Genomic DNA, 17,960 nt, shown 5'->3' on the forward strand with positions numbered 1-17,960 from the left:
TGACATAACCACTTACAGGTTTATTGGCAGAAACTTTACAAAGTTTATTCTCGGTATCTGATGTTACAAACTTTAGGGTCTTTGAGATATGCAGGATCCTTGTATGTAACTGGCATAAACCCTATAAAGAGATAATTAAAGTTCTTGACAAAGACAATGAACAAAATCTTAAATTAGTTCAACTCAGATGTGCAGGTGTACTTACCCATTTTCTGAGCTCTCTTAATGGCTTTAGTTATTTCCTTCTGTTTCTTTCCACAAAGACCTGTGAAAATAGAAGAGGTGCTTTTACAAGTCAGGGAATGTTATTACTACATTTATACCAGCTTTCTAAGTTGAAGAGCCAGAAAAGTAAATCTTTTGTGGGTCCTTTGGTCTCTCACACACTCTATTCTGTTACTGCAATAGAGTATCCAGTGAACAATCATGTGTCAAAAAGAAAACAAAAAGCCAAATGACGGTTTGGATATTAGCTATCAGTTGCTGGCACTAAGTTTTAGTATAGGAATGGTAATCTAAAAATGGATTTAGTTTTATTCTTTTCTTTTTTTTAATTTTTACTTATTTATTATATGTAAGTACACTGTAGCTGTCTTCAGACACCCCACAAGAGGGCATCAGATATCATTACAGATGGTTGTGAGCCACCATGTAGTTGCTAGGATTTGAACTCATGACCTCTGGAAGAGCAGTCAGTGCTCTTAACCACTGAGCCATCTCACCAGCCCTAGTTTTATTATTTTCAATTGAGTGCAGATGCTTACAAATGTGCTGGGAACTGAGGGTGCTCTCATCCTCGGTAAGAACGTGCATTTTAAACCACTGGGCCACCTGTCTAGACCCAAGACACAGTTTTCCTGTTTTTCCTAAGCCTAGATTTCTATATGTTGTCACCCTGTAGTTACTATGAGTAAAGGCAATGACCCCTTGCACTGAAGATAGTTTTCCCTAAGGACCTCACTCCAGGCCCTGTGGCATGATTTGAGAACTTGCCAGTCTCCTGAAATAACAGGCAATCAATGTGATTCTTATCTACACTTAAATTTATCTCTTTACTTTTGTTTCTTGTTTTCCAGACAAAGTTTCTCTGTGTAGCCCTAGCTGTCCTGGACTCAATTTGTAGACCAGGCTGGCCTCGAACTCACAGAGATCTTCCTGGCTCTATCTCCAGAGTGCTGGGATTAAAGGCGTGCACCACCACATTCAGCTTACAATTAGACTTCTATGATTAAAAACAAAAGTACCTGTTATGTGCCTTCCGTAAATGCATCCAGTAAATGGAGAGATAAACTGTGACAAAAGCTGTTGGGGGTTATGTTTAGAGAGGAAAAATAATATTAGTATTTGTTGTTCAACCCTAAATGTATAAGTTTACATTTTTTATAATGACCTTCAAGTTACATCTAATATGTTTCAGACAAAATTAATAACATGAAATAAAATACCTGGTAGCAACAAGCCATCTTTTAAAAAGTTATATCTAGTGTATCAAAAACTACACATGATCAAGGTTGGTGAGTCATCCTGTTCAGTTCTGTGGCTACTGACTCCTTAAACTACAGGCGTCTAAAATACTGCTGCTTACAGCCAGTTAGTGGGACATTTCCCGTCATGGCAGGCTATCAGACACACATTAGGGCATTTACTCTAACTTAATTTTATAGAACACTTAAATAACAGTTTTTAGGTACTGGGGACTGTATGGCTCCTCCCACAATTATTGCTGCACTGTAGTTTTATAATTTGTTCCATTTTCTCCTTCAAAAGTGGCTATTCATGTTACACTACTGTGAAAACACTTAACTATAATATCATATCATTCACTTTCCTAAATTTCTTATGTTTTGTTTTGTTTTGCTTTGTTATGTTTCTAGACAGGGTTTCTCTGTGTAGCCCTGGCTGTCCTGGAACTCACTCTGTAGACCAGGCTGGCCTCAAACTCAGAGAACTGCCTGCTTCTGCTTCCCTAGTGCTGGGATCAAAGGCGTGCACTGCCATCGCCCTGCTAAACTTGCTATTTCTAATTTGCTGAAAGCTTAAGGAGAAAGAGTATTTAAAGCAATAGCATATGATAGTGAACTGCAAAGGTCAACTTCCCAAGAGGAGCTTTTCCCAAAACACATGTCTATCAGTGTGCAGTAAGCTTCTGTGCAGAATCAGAAAAAGGAGAAAAACTAACCCAAATACTAGTGAAATGAGGGGAGGAGGGGGCTCCAAATTGAATAGAGCTAACATAGGAAGTTATAACAAGATTTGATATCTTGAAGTTGCTGAATCCTTCCTACATAAAACCTTCTGACAGTGACAATCCTCTGAGCAAATGAACAGAGCAGACTCAGTCAAGTGTCACAGAGGTAAAACCAACACTCACCTGCACATTCTTGTAATCTACACGTTTCTCACACAAGACACACTTCTTAAGAGGCTCCTTGTAGGGGTTTTCCATTGGGATTGGCTAGGACAAAAGGACAGTCTCATGATGAAAGTATGTTAAGACTAATCAGAAAAGTTAAAGCTACAGCTATAGTTATACATTTATATTATATATTATACAAATACTTTATTTTGTGTCAATCTGGCTAAAGAGAGATGGCCACCTTAAATATTCTGCCTTGAAGCAGAAAAGGATTTCTAAGATAAGTAAGTTGATAAAAGGATTCTTGCTCAAATGCTGTGTTTCAATTGCATATAATCAAAGCATCTTAATTTAAAATTAAAATCTATTTCAAGACAATTGCTTGGTATAAACATAATTTTATCATTCATTTTCTTTTAGATTAATTTATTAAAAGTATACATGTGCTAAGTCATTTATCCACCCACAAATTTCCTGTCAGGTGTTTTTCACCATTTTACTTTATTTTAATTAATTAATTTATTTATTTTTGGTTTTTTCGAGACAGAGTTTCTCTGTATAGCCCTGGCTGTCCTGGAACTCACTCTGTAGACCAGGCTGGCCTCGAACTCAGAAATCTGCCTGCCTCTGCCTCCCAAGTGCTGGGATTAAAGGCGTGCGCCACCACTGCCCGGCTACCATTTTACTTTATAAATAGACAATGTTCCATGGTTTGTTGCAATAAAAGGTTTGTAACCATCACCTTTATAGAGTGCTGTGTGAGTCTGTGTGGGTCCATGCACATTTTCTCACTTTGCAGTTTCTGACACAGTGCCTCCCTCTAACAACAAGAATAGTTGTCACCAATATAGTGACATTTAAAGTTTGGTGATCATACAAACAGAATTCAGTGTGTGTGTGTGTACGCACGTGCACTGGGCCCGAGTGTACAAGCTTGCATGCCTGTATGTAATTACGCTTTGTTCTTATTTACCCTCTACTCCTCTCAACCACCCTGCCTCCTTCCTCTTGTTGGTTCACTTCTTCATCCCAATAATACCCCTTTGTGCTCTTAAGACTAACACAGCATATATATTCCATGAATCTCTTTTGTAAAAATATAAAAAAGTTAGGATGAATTTAGAAATGAATTAGTAATATAACGGTGGGGGGGAGTAATCTGGGGCTGAACAGGCATCAGCACTTAAAATCACTCCCTAATCTTACTGAGACAGGGTTTGGATACCAGCACCCATATCCAGTGGCTCACGACCACCTCTAATTCCATCTCCAGGAAGATCCAATGCCCTCTTCTGGCTTCCACAGCTTTTCCCTCCCACCCCCCATGTACAGACAAATAATAAAATAATGTTTTCTTTAAAAAATAAAAAGGAATCTTACCAAGTCTTCATTGCTGGTTATCTGTTCATACTGTGAAAAACATCTCCACAGCACAGAAACTAAAGAGAAAATGGTGATAGCACAATTGTTTTCATTCGCTGAATATCTAACCAAGACTTACAGTTTTTAAAGAGGCTAGATTAATCAAAAGTCACAATATGAAACATTCTTTTCACTCAGTGATTAGTTAACATCCTGTTAGATTTGGGACACCAGAGGACTCAAAATGAGAAATTCCAAAGACTTTAAATAAAGGACATATATATTCCCTCTCCTATAAAACCTTTCCCCTTTCTACCGTTACGGGTTATAATGTATAATGTATGTACAGAAACAACAGAATGGTACTGTCATTCCAAAGGGAAAACAAAAAGACACAAGTCATTGACAAAGAAGCATAAAAACAAAACAAACTAAAAGAGTTGACTACATCTTGTAGACAGGAGCCTAGATAACTGTTTCCTGAGAGACTTCATCCAGCAGCAGATGGAAACAGATGCAGAGACCCACAGCCAACAATAGGCAGTGTCCAACAAATCTTATTGAAGAGTCGGGGGGATAGGTTGGGGAGGGGTCAAGAACACAAGAAGTCAAAGTCAGCTAAGCAGGGCCCATGGGGGCTCACAGAGACTGAACTACCAACCACGTAGCATACAGGGGCTGGACCTGGGCCCCCCTACACATTTGTAGCAAATGTGCAGCTTGGTCTTCATGTGGGCCCCTTAACAACTGGAGCGGAGCCTGTCTCTGACTCTGTTGCCTGCCATTTGGATCCTCTTCCTCTAGCTGTACTGTCTGGTCGGGCCTCAGTGGGAGAGAATGTGCCTAGTTCGAGGCCAGGGTGGTACCCAAGGGGGGGTATTCCCTTCTTTGAGGAGAATGGGGGAAGTGTAATGGAAGAGGAGGAGTTTATGAGGATAGGACTGGGGGGAGGGGGCTGCGATCGGGATGTAAAGTGAATAAATAATGGGGAAAAATAGTTGACTACACCTGAAAGTCCTCTTCGCTCTAGGAAACCAGTCTAGGGCGACTCGAGCTTCCCACCTGTCTCAAACCTAGGCGTGTAGAAATAGTCATTTTGCTAACGGCGAAGACCCCACCGACAATCAGAACCGGACTACGGCTGCAGTGCTATGCCGGACATTTTACCCGCGTGAGTTCCGCGATCCGTGAAGCAGTCAGCCGCGGTTGTCAAGTTCTTCCTCCCTATACCACGGCACACAGCAATCAGGGCTGCCATGGTTCTCTGCCCTTCCTCTTCCTTTCCGGTCCCTAAGCGCCCGACAGGTCCCTTCCGGTACTCTTCCCCTGCTGGCCCGCGATTCTACGCAAAGGTTCCGGTGAGAACGCGGCCAGGGTTTCAGTGCACAGCACCTCTGCGTTCCCGCGCTCGCCGGGCCGGAAGTCACGTGACACACGGGCTGCGCTGCAATGAGATGGAGAGCTGATGCTGGGTCACCTGCTTACGGCTCCAGAACGGCGGCACCAGCCCCTGTCTGCACCGAGGGCGGCTGTCGCAGGGACTCTCGACCGTCGTCATGGAGGACGGCTGTCCCCGCATCCGCCGGCGAGTGTCTGTCTGCAAAAGGAACCGCGGCAGCCCAGAGAGCCTCGGTGTTTCCCGGACCCTGGCCGAACTCCAGCCCGCCGAGGACACGGAGGACGAAACTGCGGCGGGGAGCCGCCGGCGGAAAACCGGGAGCCCAGAGCCCGCCCAGGTACAGCCCTGCTGAATCCCCGCATCCCCGCAGATTTGCTCGGTCCCGTCATTACGGGGGCTGCGGTGACAACTATGTTCCCCGTCCCGGCACGGCTGCGCGGGAGGTGAAACCGCCTTCTTCCCAGATGCACACCATTGACCGGTTAGATGAGTAGCCTTCGCTCGCTCGTTCTTCTCACTTTTGTTATCCTTTATCTCCAGCACTTGGAAGACACTGCCTTAAACTCCCGACTTCTAGGTAGATGTCAAACCTACACAATCCTTCCATCCCCTGTCGTAAAAAGTGTTCATGGGGCAATTAACTGGCTTGACACACAGAAAGCGAGGCTTCCAAATGGCTCGTTTCTACTTTACTAATAAAAATTTTTTATTGATGACCCATTAAGTGCTACTTACGTTATTAAACTAGCCATATTATATAGATTTTAAAACAGTAACTGAGTCCTGGGAAGTTGAGAGACAAAAGTTGTGACTCAATAAATAATTACTATCTCCCAGTTTAAATCTCTGTTCTGTAAGCCGCCCTACATGAGTGTGTACATAACTGTCTCAATTCCAAGTTCAGAACAGAATTTCATTGTAGTGTCTAGTGGTACAATCACGGTTTTGTAGCAGACCGGCTTCTACATTAGTGCCTGGGCCAAAGTTACCGCAGTTATCAGGAGCATCTATTGAACCTCGTAGATGGCTACTGTTCTTTCGTTCCTTAATGCTTTAGCACAGGTTTAAAAATTAAAATGCCAAAGACCAGGGGTTTGTGTTCAGCAGTGGAGCCTGGGGTAGGCCCTGGGCTCACACCAAAGCACCAGAATAAATAATTTAGAATTCCAGTATTACCCCTTGGGCTGAGCTGTTGATGTAGCTGAGTTGGCAGAATGCTTACTTAGAATGCCTAACACCCTGGGTTTGATCCCAACACCTCATAAAACCAGGTATGGTGATGCATTCAGGAGACAGAGGCAGGAGGATCAAGACTGTAGCTTCTGTTAGATGAGATCCTGTCCTGGCTCAAAAAAAAAAATGTTTTTAAGCATCCTGATATCTCATACATAATAATCCAGCAGTACCATTTAGGCAAGTCAGATCAACTCTCTGGACTTGTTTCTTTTATTTGGTGATGATAATATGTATTCAGAGGATAATTTGCATATGGTGATATATTTGGGATAGTCCTTTGCTGGAACTTTTTTTTTTAATGAGGATGGAATTCATGTATGTATCTTTGTTTCCTCTCAGGAAAATGACAGCGAAGAAGACATGTTTGGTGACTATAACAGCTTTACAGAAGATTCCTTCTTAGCTCAAGTTGATGACCTAGAACAGAAATATATGCAACTGCCTGAACATGAAACAGATTCTGGCACCAGAGACCTTTGTTCAGAAGGCATCAAAACCAACCTTGGGATTAATACTGTAAGCGACTTTACTGACTCTGAAACTAATGAGCGCATAAAGAGGCAGAGTGTTCTAGATGACCCCGGTGAGCCAGAACCTGGACGTGATCTTTCGTTTGATGTGCCTTCTTCTCAAATTTTATACTTTGAAAATATGCAGAACTCTTCAAAAGCTTTGGGCGATCAGTCTACTAAGGAAAGAGATGGGAACTCACATAAGTCATCGAATGACAACTTGACCTACAGCCACATAGAGCAACCCCAGCAAAATAATCACTTCTCTAATGTCGGGGTTTCTTCAGAGATGAGCAGGAGAAAAAGTATTAGAGACCATCTGAAATCTGCCATGGCTGGGAATGCCAGGGCCCAGACCCCAGTGTTTCCCAGGAGTAAACAACTCAGAGAGACTCTCCTGTCTGAGGAGATCAGCGTTGCTAAGAAAGCCATTGAGTCACCGTCAGATGATCTTGGCCCTTTTTATTCGCTACCCAGCAAAGTGAGAGACCTCTATGTTCAGTTGAAAGGAATCAAAAAACTATATGGTAATACATTTTATGAAACAGAAACCAAATTTATAATTCAAATAGTATTATGGTATTCATCCAAATCAGTGGAAGCAGGTGGTTCTTTGGTTCTGTATCTCATCTCGAATGGCCAGAATATCAGTTGCGTTATTAACCCTGCATGCCTGTTGTGGGCTTCTTTCCTTCCTCGTGTATCGCCCTTCTCAAGCTGGTGACTGGCTTTGTCTCTTGCCTGAGTAGTCTTCAGTCCACTCACTTCTGTGCCCTCACTTGAGTTTACTCTGACACGCTTGCAGAGCGGCTTCTCGTTCTACCATGGACCACACAACTGAGTTTTCATCCCTCCATGCTCTGCTTCTGACTTTTTCCTCTGATTAGCTTTATTGTTTCTTTGCCATTTATAGTTGTTGAAATTCCTTTGAATGCTCAGAGTCATAAGTGAAGGAAGTCAGTAATAGCAGTTAAAATTAGACACATTTAAAGATGGCTAAGATTTAAGTGCAAAAAAGACTGCAGTAGGGGGCTAGAAAGTTGGCTTAGTGGTTAAGAGCAGTGCCTGCTCTCCTAAAGGACCCAGGTTTAATTCCCACACGACAACTCACAACTGCCTGTAACTCCAGATCCAGGAGATATGACATCATCACACATACGTACAAGCAAGAAGGACACCAATGCACATAAAATAAAAATCATTTTTAAAAAAGACTGCAGTAATAATAATGTGATGTTTTTCCAAAGTCCCACGTCCTTGCATATATTTCAGAGAGACCATGGTAAACAAGGGGACAGCAGCTGCCGTACTAGGAGATCAGCCGCCACTGAAAGAGTCCTTGGGAGATCTTTTGAACTATTTGAAGACATGGATTGTCAGAAGACAGTCAGGTTGAAGTAGAATGATAGGGAAATACAGACTACCTTACCTTCAGACAGTAAGAATCTAGACCCCTTGAGGGTAGGATTTTAGGGCTCTCCTATTTTGTTTTGCTTTTGAGGTCTGTAGATATTTTGTGGTATTTGACATTGAACCCATGACATGATAGGTACTCTGCCACTGAACTGTATTCCAAGCCGTCGTGTTTTGAAACAGGATCTCACAGCACAGACTTGCCCCAAACTAGTGCTCTTTCTACATCTGTGTCCTAAATACTGAGATTACAGGCATGTAACACAGTGCTCAGCTAGGATAGGACTGGAACTCAACAGTTAAGTATCTAGCACTGTACTTAGTATATTGTGCTTTACAGAGTCCTAAACTGCCAGATTTTGTCAGCCTCTTTAACTCTGGCCTTGTGGCTTAAACTGCTGTATCTATTTAAAAGGAAATGGGGGAGCAAACAATTGTTTTGTAGTGTAGTTAAATTCTTTGTCAAATACATGATAATTTAATCATAACGACTGTCAGTTATATCTATAGCGTCTAAGTAAAAACCTCAGGAAACAGCTTTGCATATGTAAGAGAGAGTGCATATGCACCTGTGTAGCCAAGTCGGTATAAACACCTGCAGTTTCGTAACTGGTGGCTAATACCAATCTGAAACACTTCATTTACAGTTTAAACATTTTGGTTTATTTATGGTCTGGAGATCAAATCTAAGACCTTGCACATTAAACACACACTTTACTACTAAGATGAACCTCTCAGCTTAATATTTTTTTAAGATTTATTTATTTATTTATTTTATTTATATGAGTACACTGTAGCTGTTTTCAGACACAACAGAAGAAGGCATCAGATCCCATTGTTACTCAGGCATAACTATTTTAATGCCGTGCTTTGAGGAGGGGTCTCATTGTAGCCCTGGCTGGCCTGGAGTTCACAGCAGCCTACCTGCCCCTCCCTCCCTAGTACTAGGATTAAAGGTCTGTACACACTCCCAGCCTCTTTTCTAAAAACAATATATTTAAGCCCTTTAAATTAAATTTGGGGCCGGGCAATGGTGGCACATGCCTTTAATCCCAGCACTTGGGAGGCAAAGGCAGGTGGATTTCTGAGTTCGAGGCCAGCCTGGTCTACAGAGTAAGTTCCAGGATAGCCAGGACTACACAGAGAAACCCTGTCTCGAAAAAAGAAAAAAATTTAACTTTGGGATGAATTCTCTTAAATTACTTTAAGTGTGTAAATTGCTCAGTTTTCTATTCGTTTGTTTTGTATACTTGTATGAATATGTGTGGATCGCACATGTGAGTCAGGACAACTTGTAGGATTTAGTACTCTCCATTCACTGTGAGTCCTTGGGATTGAGGCTTGGCAACAAATGACCTTACACACCAAACCTTCTCACTGGCCCTAGATTCCCATTTTAGCTGTGAATTACATAAGTGCAGTAGCTTTTTAGCTTGTCCCCACCGCACCCGTTAGACAATGATGCGATAAACGTTCTGCACGACTGTTCGTGTCCTACTCTATGTGTTGGAGAATCCTGGAGGAAATGCTGACGTTCCAAAAAGACCCTGGCAGCTGATGTTTTTCTCACAAACCATACTAGTGGTTTCTTCCCTCTGTACTCTGCTCTGGGTTTTCTGTGTGCGATTTTTTTTCCTTCCTGTTTGTTTTATTGATTCTGTAGGTTACTTGTTTTTATATATCGACTATTTTGCCTGTTTCTCTAATGATAAAATACTACTGTTTGGGCTAGAGAGATGGTTCAACAGTAAAGAACACTCACTGATCTTTCAGAGACCTGGTCCATGTCTCAGCATCAGGGTACATATAAGTGGTGTGATGGCATATATGTATGTATATTTATACATACATACAAGCTAAACAACCACACACAGGAACATACTAGCATTCACTGTTGATATGCACTTCAAATTACTTCCATTATTATCATTTTGATCCAGGGCCTCATGGAACCCAGTCTAGCTAAGTAGTTGGGGAAGAACTTGAACTTCCAATCTCTCTGTCTCCACTACTCAGATGCTAGGATTACAGGCATGAGCCACCAGACGCCTCTTACTGGATGCTGGAGATGGAATGCAGGCCTTTGTACATGCTGGGTGAGCACTCTACCAACTGAAGTAAATCCTAAACCTTTAATTTATTTTGCAGAGTGCCAGTTTTCACAGTGTTTCCTGTGTTCTGCTTTCCTCGATTATTTCTCACTGACTGGGGGTGGGAACAACACAACTATGGATGTGCCAGTTAGTAACCAAAGCCTTTATGGTTTAAATAGTCCTTATGTAATATGATATCTGGGCTAATCAAAAACCATTTGAGGGGGCTGGAGAGATGGCTCAGTGGTTAAGAGCACTGACTGTTCTTCCAGAGGTCCTGAGTTCAAATCCCAGCAACCACATGGTGGCTCACAACCATCCATAGTGAGATTGGATGCCCTCTTCTGGTGTGTCTGAAGACAGCTACAGTGTACTCATAATAAAATAAATAAATAAATAAATCTAAAAAAAAAAAAACCATTTGAATGCTTAGGAACCAGAGGACCATTAGGAACTTGAATTGTCCATAAGAGAGCTAACTGAAGACTTGTGGCTTGTGCAGATCTTGCAGATTTCCTTTTCTTCCTCTCCCTATTTCTGCAAAGAGGCTCTTCAGTGGGTGAGGGAGGTAAGCTATTCGATCTTGAAGAAGAAGGAAGGTTTTAGAATGACCACAGGTTCTCACGCTGCCTTTGGCCACAGGCAACTGTCTGCCCTGCTGGAATCTGACACCTGCAACTGTAACTATTGTAAGGCAAGCCGGTTGCCCACCTGTTGACAAGGTCTGAGGTCAGACTTGCTGGTGGTGCACATTGAAGACAATGGGCACTTACCATCTATAAGAATCATATTTATCCTCGTGAGAAGATTGCCACATTGAGATACTGGATTTCCTCCCAGAAAAAAATCTGGAGAGCATAGCAGGGAAAATAATCTCTTCCATTTTTCTTTAAATCCTACAGACTGGCAACATACTTGTTTAACATTAAGATCTGTGCAAGAAAGAAAAAATTTAATATATTCCTTGCCAACGAGTGGTGGAAAGACCCTTGTGGCTGAGATCTTAATGCTACAAGAACTACTCTGCCGACAGAAAGATGTTTTAATGATCCTTCCATATGTGGCAATTGTCCAAGAAAAGGTGTGTGTGGTTAAATGGTTGTAACTTTCTAATGTGACATTCTCAGATCTAAGGACTAGCATAAATGTATTAACTTTGAGCTGATTCATGATATTTTTTCAGAATATACAAAACTAACACAAAGTACTTAACTGTTTTCAAGTAGTAACTGCATATAGTTTTCTCTGAAGTTGCTTTGAGCTGTATCTTAAATGTTCCATTAGTATTTAGCCTGTTTTTCCAACCAGAAACCAGCCCATTACCTCATCAGGATAAATGAATCAATCCGATGTGGCTTTTACATAAAAGACGAACAAGTGAAATCGGTTTTCATATTGTAATTTAACAGTTATGCCGGGCGGTGGTGGTGCACGCCTTTAATCCCAGCACTCGGGAGGCAGGCGGATTTCTGAGTTCGAGGCCAGCCTGGTCTACAGAGTGAGTTCCAGGACAGCCAGGGCTATACAGAGAAACCCTGTCTCAAAAAACAAACAAACAAAAACAAAACAAAAAGCAGTTAACACATGCCAGGGTTGCAGAGGAGGAGGTTAAGAGCCTTGGCTGCTCTTCTGGATGCCTTAGGTTTAACTCTGAGCATCCACCATCTGTAACTCCAGTCAGAGGGAATCCATCACCCTCTTTGGCTTCTGCCACTGCATACACACTGTGCACAGGTATGTATGTAGACAGAACACCCATCCACATATAATAAAGAGTTAATGTACTCTTTTGGTAAAGATCACAGCCTTATTTAAAAACCAGCAGTTCCTAGCTAGGCTTTCCTAGATTGAACTCGCAGATGGGGACAATTTTAGATTAAGGGAATCCCTCTGACTTTTAACTCAACCTCTGATTTGTGGTTTTGTTTATTTAACTGATATTCTAGATTTCCAGTTTGTCAAGTTTTGGTATAGAACTTGGTTTCTTTGTTGAAGAATATGCTGGAAGCAAAGGAAGATTTCCTCCAATTAAAAGGAGGGAAAAGAAATCACTGTATATTGCCACTATCGAGAAAGGGCACAGCCTGGTGAACGCCTTGATTGAATCCGGAAGGATCAGCACTCTAGGTCTGGTTGTCGTCGATGAGGTTGGTTAACGTCGTGTTTCTGATACTAGCTCATTCCCCCAGCTATGGTTTGGATCCTCTTGGTAGTTAACACAGAGAGAGCACAGGGGGAGACACTCCATGGTGAATAATCTTAAATTAGGTCTCTTGCAGCTGTTTCTTGAAATGTGAATGTGTCTGTGGAGATATTTTATAATGATACTCATGGAATCCCAGATGTATCAGGATACCGCCCCGATTTTTAATAACCTAAAGCGTTAGTGAAATAGTACTAGAGTTCTCATACCCAGTGCTTGTTCACTCTGCACAAAGCAGCTGTTGTATATGGACAAGAAATGAAGTCTGACTTTTACTCCCCACCTTTAAATCACAGCTGCACATGATTGGGGAAGGGAGCCGTGGTGCCATACTGGAGATGACCCTGGCGAAAGTCCTCTACACCAGCAGTGAGTGTTGATTTGTCAGTTCTGTATGTGACCGACATAATTCTATCACTAGGTTACATTGCCTTGAACAAGATAGCTAAGATTCCTGTCTCAGCTTGTAAGCTCAGTAGGTTTTTTTGTTTGTTTGGTTTTTTTTTTTGCAAGAATTTGATGGATGAGGATTACAAAGGTGCTTGCAGCAGGGCTGTTCCCAGACAGCTGCTGTTGCACGCTTAGTCACACCATCAGCCTCCATATCTGTGAGATGGGGACAGGGATGGTGCTAGCCTGGTGAGACAGTTTTGAGGTTTACACGAGAACTCGGGCTGCTTCTCTATGGCTCCATGGTCCACTGCCACCACTGTCCATGACATCATCGCTGTCCTCCCAGTAGAACAACATGTACTTTTAAAGACAGTCTTACTCTAGAGCTCTAGCTGGCGTGGAACTTGCTTGTAGACAGGGCGGCCTCAAAGGCACAGAGACCCCCGCCTCTGCCTCTGAGTGCTGACATTAAGGGCTTGCACCACTCCGCCTGGCAAACTGGATTTAGGTGGTCACTTGAAGGAACTATTTTGCAGCATCCAATTATCTTTAAATATTCATAAAATATTCTAAAAATCTATATTTATCCATGTGGTATTGTGTTTACAGATGGAAAACTATAATGTCATTTGATACAATGTCATTTCATTGGAAGATGCTAGCAATTGGCTCCAGAATATCACATATTCTGATTTTGTACTCAAGTCCTGAGTTACTACACCTCTGGCCCCAAGAATGGTTTTAAAATTATGAAAGTAATTGCATTTATGCAGATTGTAGCAGCATGCAGTCTTATCTTTCCTTTTCAAGTTACTGAGCAGCTACTGTTTCCAGACAGTTTCTAGTGCTAGAGTTACCAGGGGGAGTAGTTCCTGCCAGCATCCGAAATGTACATCAGGGAGAATGAAAGGACAGTGAGCCATAGAGTATTCTACAGTTCCATCAGGGCAGAGGCATGCAGTCCTGGCCAGTGTGCAGTCCTGCCATCACTGGCTTATCACTGTCCCAACTGCAGTCTTTTCATAGTTGTCGGAAATGTGAAATGTCTTTCTAGAGGCAGGCTCCTGGGTACCAGTGCCCCAGCCTTTTCTTTAGCTCAGCATGAGTCCCCTAAGGAAGTTACCTTTCCAGAAGTCCATCATTTCAGTGGTCTGATCAGAAAAGAGGAACTTAAATGTCTCCTTAGAATATCCTCGTTCCTGCCAGGATGGTTATGATACTGTCATCTTACTCCAGACTTCGAGGACTGGCTGTGTGTTGTGGTCTGTATTTCCAGGTTACACTTCCTTTCCAAGTAGTATCTGCTAGGTGAATGTTCTGTGAGCAGCCACCATCACCTAGAGTTCATTTCCTTTAAACCCATCACCAGAATCTTACAATCTTTTTAAATTTCCTCATTTCAATGCTGCCCAGACTGTCCTTCTGGCTCCAAGTGATCCTTCTACCTCAGCGTCCCAAGCAACTGGGTCTTGTAATCTTTACTCTTTAACACTGGCAGCACCCAGTTCCTATCTGGTCACCCCAAGAATCTGCTTGAGATTCTCCTTGCCCCTTGGCACTGACTCTTCAGTTGAACGTCTCTTCCTTCCTGTCAGATTGCCACAGACAGCACCAGATTCCTCTCTACTCGTGTCGTGGTCTCTCACCTCTTCCCCCTCCAAGACCGACTTATCTAGTGTAGATACAACGATCTTCACCAATGCAAATCCAATCACAGTTTTACCATTTGCCTCCTGTAACAGGCTCCTCATTTTCTGCACACACCCCAGGGTTTCGAGCACAGCCTTTCTTGGTCAGTCCAATGCTTGCCTGTTCAGCTTGTAATCCACCTTGTGCAGGCAGTATCCTGAATGGTCATTTCAAGGTATGAGATAGTGTCAATGAAGAGACATGCTAGGAAGGCTTAGCTTTGGGTTTAAAGAAGTAGCTATGTCTAGAAGTTCATCTAGCTTTATTTGTTGTTCCATCGTAGCTCTTTTTGTTGTTGTTTTGTTTTAAAGATTTATCTATGTATATGGGTGCTCTATTTGCATGCATGCCTGCACACCAGAAGAGGGCCTCGGGTCCCATGACAGATGGCTGTGAGCCACCATGTGGTTGCTGGGAATTGAACTCAGGACCTCTGGAAGAGCAGTCAGTGCTCTTAACTGCTGAGCCATCTCTCCAGCCCCTGTTTTTGGTTTTTAAACATTGTCCTATGTAGATCAGGACGGCTTTGACCACCTGATCCTCCTCTTCTGCCTCTCAGGAACTGGGATTATGGTCCTGCACCCCATCATGCCTGGTTTTTCAGAATAGTTTTTTAAGTTGACAACATAAGAGACTTTTCGTATGACACAAAAGTTTGAATATAATGCATAGCTGAGCATAGTAATATACATCTGTAATTCCACACTCGGGAGGCTGAGATGGAGGATTGGTGTGATCTTTAAACTAGCCTGGGCTGTACAGTGGACTCAAGGCCGGCCAGCACTGCATGATCAGACTCTAGTATTGGTTAAAGAGTGTGGGACTCCTTTAGCCCTGCATCCTCTACAGCTGTCAGATGGACAACCACATTCCAGGAAACCAGAACTCCAGAACAGTCTAAAACTTCTTGTGTGCTAATATAACACCACAAGTGGAAAACGCTATTGTTGTCATTTGATGGGGCACAGTGAGAGTCCAGCTTAACATAGGTATATATGAAACAAAGAATTATGTGGTCAGACTTTGGTCACTTCAAGATCTTCTTTATGTATATGCAAATATTATGTATATGCAGATATTCCAAAATCTGATAAAAAAAAAATCCCAAATCCAAAACAGTTCTGGTCTAAATATTTCATATAAACTTCATCTTGTTCCCTGACTCCAGAACATTCAGACAGGATAGCCCTAAAGTATTGCTAATGTTTCTTTAGGACATAAATGAGATATTTCCCTAATATTTTGATTTGTTTTAGAAACAACTCAGATTATCGGCATGAGTGCAACATTAAACAACGTAGAAGACCTACAGGCGTTCCTTAAAGCTGAGTATTACACCAGTCAGTTCAGACCAGTATGTACCCAAGGTTTGCGCTGTATTGCTTCTTCTGTATTCCTCTTAGAAACGAGTGGTGAACGTAGTGTATTGTAAAACAGCTGAGTGTGAGAGGTGCGTAGTTCACTCGCCATAGCTGTGTAATAACAGTTTACGCATGGAGAATGCCAGCTGAGGCTGGGGGCCTTAGCTTGAGTCACTCGTGTGTTATACCTGAGACAGTGACCAAGAGCGAGCCCCAGTGAATGCTTTCTCAATGGGCTCTCCCAGAACTTGTTTTATGTCTCACTTCTTAGTATCTAAAGTCAGGTTTTTAATTGGGCAAGATTTCAAGAGATACACACGGACCTGCTGTCAACATTGAGAAATTACCTTAGTTCCCGCTTCAGGAACACATATGCTAAATCAGAACAGTGCAGACACTTAGCACGGCTCCCATGCAAGGGTGACATGAAAATTAATCACACACTCCATAGTTCCAGACTCACAGAGCCCCACCCCAAGTGGAGAGCAAAGAATTGTGTGGTCAGACTTCAGTCACTTCAAGATCTTCTTTATGTATATGCAAATATTATGTATATGCAGATATTCCAAAATCTGATAAAAATCCCAAGTCCAAAACACTGCCAGCCAGAGGTCATGGCACTGACTGCTCTTCCAGAGGTCCAGGGTCAATTTTCAGCGTCCACATGGTGGCTCTCAAAGTTCTTATATACTCCAGTCCCATGGGACTCAATGCCTTCTGGCTCCCAGTGATACAGCACATATGTGGTGCACAGGCAAAATGCAGGCAAAACACCCATACATATAAGTTAAAATAAAAGAAGGAGAATCAGACTTCTCAGGGAAGAACATCCTGATAGGTTTTCCGAACTAAACACTTATGCATACAAACAATGCTGAGTGAACTCAGTAGGGTGCACGGATGTGTGTGTGTGTGTGTGTGTGTGTGTGTGTGTATGTGTGTGTGTGAGCGCAATAATAATCTTTTTAAAAAAAGAGGTCAACTTGAGAAAGAGCAGAGGCAGAGATGGGGTGGAAATGATGTAAATCTAATACTTTTGTATGGAGTCTTTAAATTATTTTTTTATTTAAAGAAATTAATTACCTTAGCAAGGCTTGATAGTGCAAACATGTAATCCCAGCATTCGGGAGGGTAAGGTAGGGGAGCTTGAGTTTTAGGCCAGCCAGAGCTACATACTGAACTCAGCTAGCCTGGGCTGTTAGCAAGACCCTGTCAAGGAAAAGGCTTATAAAATCTTTTCATGTGCCTGTGCTTCGGTAGTTACAGTTCTTTTAAAAATAAGCTAAGGTTTGGCATGGACTTTTTCTCCTTGCTTTTGAGACAAGGTCTCGTATCCCAGACTGTTCTGGAACTAGCTACCTAGCCAAGGATGGCCATGAACTCCTAATCCTCCTGCCTCTACCTCCCCTGTGCCGGGATTATAGGTTCAACACCATACTTCACTTACATGGATTTAAATTTAAATCTAATAACAGCATTCCTAAAATATTTGGCAAAGTAAAAGTGTAACTCATAGTTACTTGAAGATAATGTGTAATGTACTTATACTGTCTGGCTGAAGTATCAGTGTGGATGTTCTGTGTCTAGGTTTTTAAATAATAATCTTGAGGGTCACTGAATATTATCTTGAAATGTATTGTTTTACACTTGTACAAAACATAAAAACTTTCAGAAGATATTTTCTGACTTTAGATGTGCACTTAAGAATCTATTCTTTTTTGTTGTTGTTGGGCTGTGGTGGTGCCTTTAATCCCAGGCAGAAGCAGGTGGATCTCTGAGTTCAAGGTCAGCCTGGTCTATGGAGCAAGTTCCAGGGCTGCATAGACAAGCACCCTTCTTGGGAAAACAGACGGATAAACAAAAATCCCTCAAGACTCCAATTTTAAAAACTAGTGAATGGAGGGCAGGGGAGAGCCAGTTCAGTGACAGAGGGTAGGGGAGAG

The 17,960-nt window shown here is 42.3% G+C and overlaps 2 protein-coding genes across 13 annotated transcripts in view; one reads left to right on the plus strand and one right to left on the minus strand.

Moving 5' to 3' along the window:
• On the minus strand, positions 1–4,986 carry Mrps18c (mitochondrial ribosomal protein S18C). Its single transcript, XM_028773665.1, has 6 exons — positions 4,886–4,986; positions 3,737–3,795; positions 2,372–2,455; positions 1,245–1,302; positions 206–265; positions 1–121 (listed from the first exon to the last, which is right to left on the minus strand). Exons 1-6 carry the CDS (start codon positions 4,974–4,976, stop codon positions 45–47), a joined length of 429 nt encoding a protein of 142 aa, XP_028629498.1. The 5' UTR covers positions 4,977–4,986; the 3' UTR covers positions 1–44.
• Positions 4,987–5,249: 263 nt separating this feature from the next.
• Helq (helicase, POLQ like) overlaps positions 5,250–17,960 on the plus strand; it is a 39,193-nt gene continuing 26,482 nt past the window's right edge. For 8 of the 12 annotated variants that reach the window (XR_003712215.1, XR_003712216.1, XM_028773670.1 and 5 more), the window contains exons 1-6: positions 5,250–5,454; positions 6,693–7,392; positions 11,274–11,452; positions 12,318–12,518; positions 12,871–12,943; positions 15,913–16,010. Coding sequence is in view for 9 of the 12 variants with exons in the window: in XM_028773670.1 (XP_028629503.1) it covers positions 5,275–5,454; positions 6,693–7,392; positions 11,274–11,452; positions 12,318–12,518; positions 12,871–12,943; positions 15,913–16,010 (1,431 nt within the window). In the remaining 3 variants the exon portion in view is untranslated. Of the gene's footprint in view, positions 5,455–6,692; positions 7,393–11,273; positions 11,453–12,317; positions 12,519–12,870; positions 12,944–15,912; positions 16,024–17,960 lie in introns of those variants that run through there. The other 4 variants (XM_028773678.1, XM_028773677.1, XM_028773680.1 and 1 more) reach the window with 4 other exon arrangements.

The sequence above is a fragment of the Grammomys surdaster genome, unplaced genomic scaffold (genome assembly GCF_004785775.1).
Source record: "Grammomys surdaster isolate TR1022 unplaced genomic scaffold, NIH_TR_1.0 233, whole genome shotgun sequence".
NCBI classification, from domain to species: Eukaryota; Metazoa; Chordata; class Mammalia; order Rodentia; family Muridae; genus Grammomys; species Grammomys surdaster.